Below are 3,320 nucleotides of genomic sequence, written 5' to 3' on the forward strand. Positions count from 1 at the left end.
GTACGTGCAGTAATCAAACCAGAAACCAATTCCTGGTAACTTTTCTTGGGTGCACGTAGGAAAATCGCAAAAAAAGGGAGATGCAGCCGTCCGCTCGGCCAGTGGGGTACGTCAACGAAAATTAGACGGAGACAGCTTTGGTCGACTCGATAACGAAGAATCTGAGCGGCGAATAAAGAAACCGTTCTATTTTTTTAGTGTTTCTCGTGTAGATCCAATCCGACTCTGATACCACTGGTAAGAAATCAAGTACAACAGGATTGAATACGAGACACAAATTTTTAAGTGAAAAACCCTTACAAAAAAAAATCACGGACGCCAATCGACGATATTCACTATATCAGGGATGTATACAATACAGGGGATTACAATAAGTGTCTCAGCTATTTTTACAGCTTACAAGATATATTTATAAGGTAGACATATACAACTCGAGTCTAGTATAAACTGTTTCAAAACATTGATTGAAAATATTCCTTATATAGCCCAACAGAAATTTGTATCACAATCCAAAGGATCGTCCGTTTTCCATCGCCACTTTGATTATTAGGTTGTGTTTTGGCTTCTTGGTTCTTAGGATCATGAGTACCATTGTGTGTTTTATAATCTTAACCAAGAAGATATGTGCGTTAGGTGATAATTAGAAAAGAGCCATCCAAAAAATGGTCGTCTTTCTCGATCCTTCATTTACAGATGACGATGTGGCAGATCATGATTAAACTTGATTTGACTTAACTTTTATTCCTTTTAAAAAATATTTTATAGCGTTTTTTAAGAACAGTTGTAATAGGTGTACCACTGCTCGAATATTTATTAGCTTTATATAAAAGCTGTGATGAACTGAAATTTACGCTTCGGGCGATACATGAAGCCTTTTATGTCATAGCGTGTATGTGTAGCGCGCGCAATTTCGTAGCTAGCCGTGATCAGTTAGTCTTCGTCTCGGCAGCCGGCAGCGTGCAAGACCATCGTCTCGATGGTGAGCCCCGGCCCGAGCACCAACATGACGCCCCACTCGCAGTCCTCCCTTTGCTCCTCATCACCACCTCGGCGGCAGCGCCGCATCTCATCGAGAACAAAGAAGATCGTCGCGCCAAGCATGTTGCCGTACTCGCTCAGCACGCGCCGGCTGGCCGCCAGCTTACCGGGCTCCAGACCCAGGGCGGCCTCGTAGCTGTCCAAGATCGCGCGGCCGCCGGGGTGCGCAGCCCAGAAGAGGCCGTTCCAGCCGCCGCTCGCGAGGCCGAGCGGTGCCAGCCCGTCCGCCAGGCACTGCTCGATGCTGTCGCGGACCAGCGTTGGCAGTTCGACGGACATGCGGAAGTCGATGCCGCGCTCGCTGAGATGCAGCCCCACGGCGTGCTCTGTCCCAGGCAACATCACCTGAGAGGCGGACACCATGTGGAAGACGGGGCGCTCGGCGGGGCTTGTCGGGCCCGCGCCAACGATGGCGGCGCCGGCGCCGTCGCCAAACAAGGTCGTGGCGACGAGCGCGTCGAGCTGGGCCTCGTCGGGCGCGCGGAAGCCGAGGAGGACGACCTCGCTGCAGATCACGAGCACGCGCGACCCGCGGTTGTTCTCGGCGAGGTCCTTGGCGAAGCGGAGCGCGACGGAGCCGGCGGAGCAGCCGTGGAGGTAGAGCATGGTGCGGTGCACGGCCCGGCGGAGGCCGAGGAGAGCCGCCATGCTGAGGTCGATGCCCGGCGCGCCGGCGACGCAGTTGGTGCTGACGACGAGGTGCGTGATCTCGGCGACCGGGCGTCCCCACTCCGCGATCGCCCTCGCCGCCGCGGCCGCAGCGAGCTCTTGCACGGCGTCCGTGGCAAGGCCCAGCCGCGCGCCAAGCGACGGCACCGCGCGGTCCAGGAACTCCGGGTGGCCGCCGATCATCTCCTCGGTATGGTGGAAATGGCGCTTCTTGACGCCGGATCTCTCACCTGCAAGCGGATTAGCAGGGACAATTTGCAAATCCAGGATAATTTGTCATAAGATGTAGCTAGACGGTTCATTAAATCAATACATATTCTTTTCATCTTGGCTTTGAGCGTGGCGAGGTGGTCGCTCCTGGTGACGCGGAAGTGCCAGTCGGCGTACTCGTCCTGGCGCACACAGTTCACCGGGTTCGCCGTGCCGATGGCCAGCACGGCCGCTGTGCCATCGGCACGCTGCGCGCACCGGGTCTCCTCGAGGAAGGTGGCCGGATGGCCACTTGCCGTCATGGTCGATCACCGGCTGGCGCGGGACGAAGCTGGAAGCTGAGCTAAACTTGTCGTGCCACGTTTCACGGCGTCTTGGATACATATAAGCGCAGTGTGCTGAAGTTTCATGGTGTGCAGGTGATCGGCAAACTGCCAACAACCGACATCCTATCAGCGTGGGATTGATTTGTGCATATCGAGTGTCTTCACATGAAAAGAATGCATGCATGTCGACAACTGCTTAGCTTTGTACTGCTCCTCAACTGACATTTAAACTTAACAAAGGCATTGTGCATATCGTATTTTCGGTTGTGCCCTAGGAACACCAACTCATAAACTACCTCTTGTTGGGGGTGGTGAGTGGTGACACCGTAATACCACTATGGCTCCATCCACCGGGATTCAAATCGTGTGCACATCTATGGTGCATTCACTGCTTTAACTATGTGCTTGCAGTAGTATGTGTCTTTAGAATTCAGGTCTGACCTATCTACACGTAAGCGGTTGCAGGGGCTGCACTTGTGTGTGTTGTGACTATTACGTGAGTACTCTTAGTTGCAATTGAAGGGGGAAAATGTAAATTGCATTGTAAGCCCCTGAACTTGCTCGGTTGTGGCACTAAGGTCAGAGACTTGTCAAAGTAAAATGCAAGTACAATAAGTGAAATAATATAACACAAACAACTTTGCAATGGTGAAAATAAAACTCTTAATTATTCTCGGGCTCCTTGGAATCAAGATGCATCTGGATTCTATTCTTGTGAAACTGGTCACAATTTTCAGCCCAGCCCATAACAGGGCAAGTTTAAAACTGTTGTCCTCTATTGCCCATCTTGCATGAAGGCCTACTGTTGGGCCCCAAAGTGTAAGTGGGTTGCCTATTCTTAACATCATATCAATCTCTCTTAAACCTTTCATATCAGAAAACTTAGATAAATATAACTTAGTCTTATTAATCACAGCAAAATTTGTTCCAAAATCAACATATCATCAATATACAGGTACAAAATAACTTTTTTTAACCTCACCATGACGATAATACACATATCTATCGACTTCATTAACTACATATGATTATTGCATGTAATATTTGTGATATTGTCATGAGCTCCCTGGCATGCTT

General features: G+C 50.3%; 1 protein-coding gene across 1 annotated transcript; it reads right to left on the bottom strand.

Annotated features, from left to right (window-relative positions):
* Positions 1-770: 770 nt before the first annotated feature.
* On the bottom strand, positions 771-2,222 carry LOC133886418 (bisdemethoxycurcumin synthase-like; the record flags this gene model as incomplete). The annotated part of the gene is made up of 2 exons (XM_062326128.1): positions 771-1,937; positions 2,021-2,222. Coding segments are annotated over 2 exons (1,209 nt in total), but the record flags the coding sequence as incomplete, so codon positions are not given.
* Positions 2,223-3,320: the final 1,098 nt, after the last annotated feature.

The sequence above is a fragment of the Phragmites australis genome, chromosome 12, assembly GCF_958298935.1.
Source record: "Phragmites australis chromosome 12, lpPhrAust1.1, whole genome shotgun sequence".
Lineage (NCBI taxonomy): Eukaryota > Viridiplantae > Streptophyta > Magnoliopsida > Poales > Poaceae > Phragmites > Phragmites australis.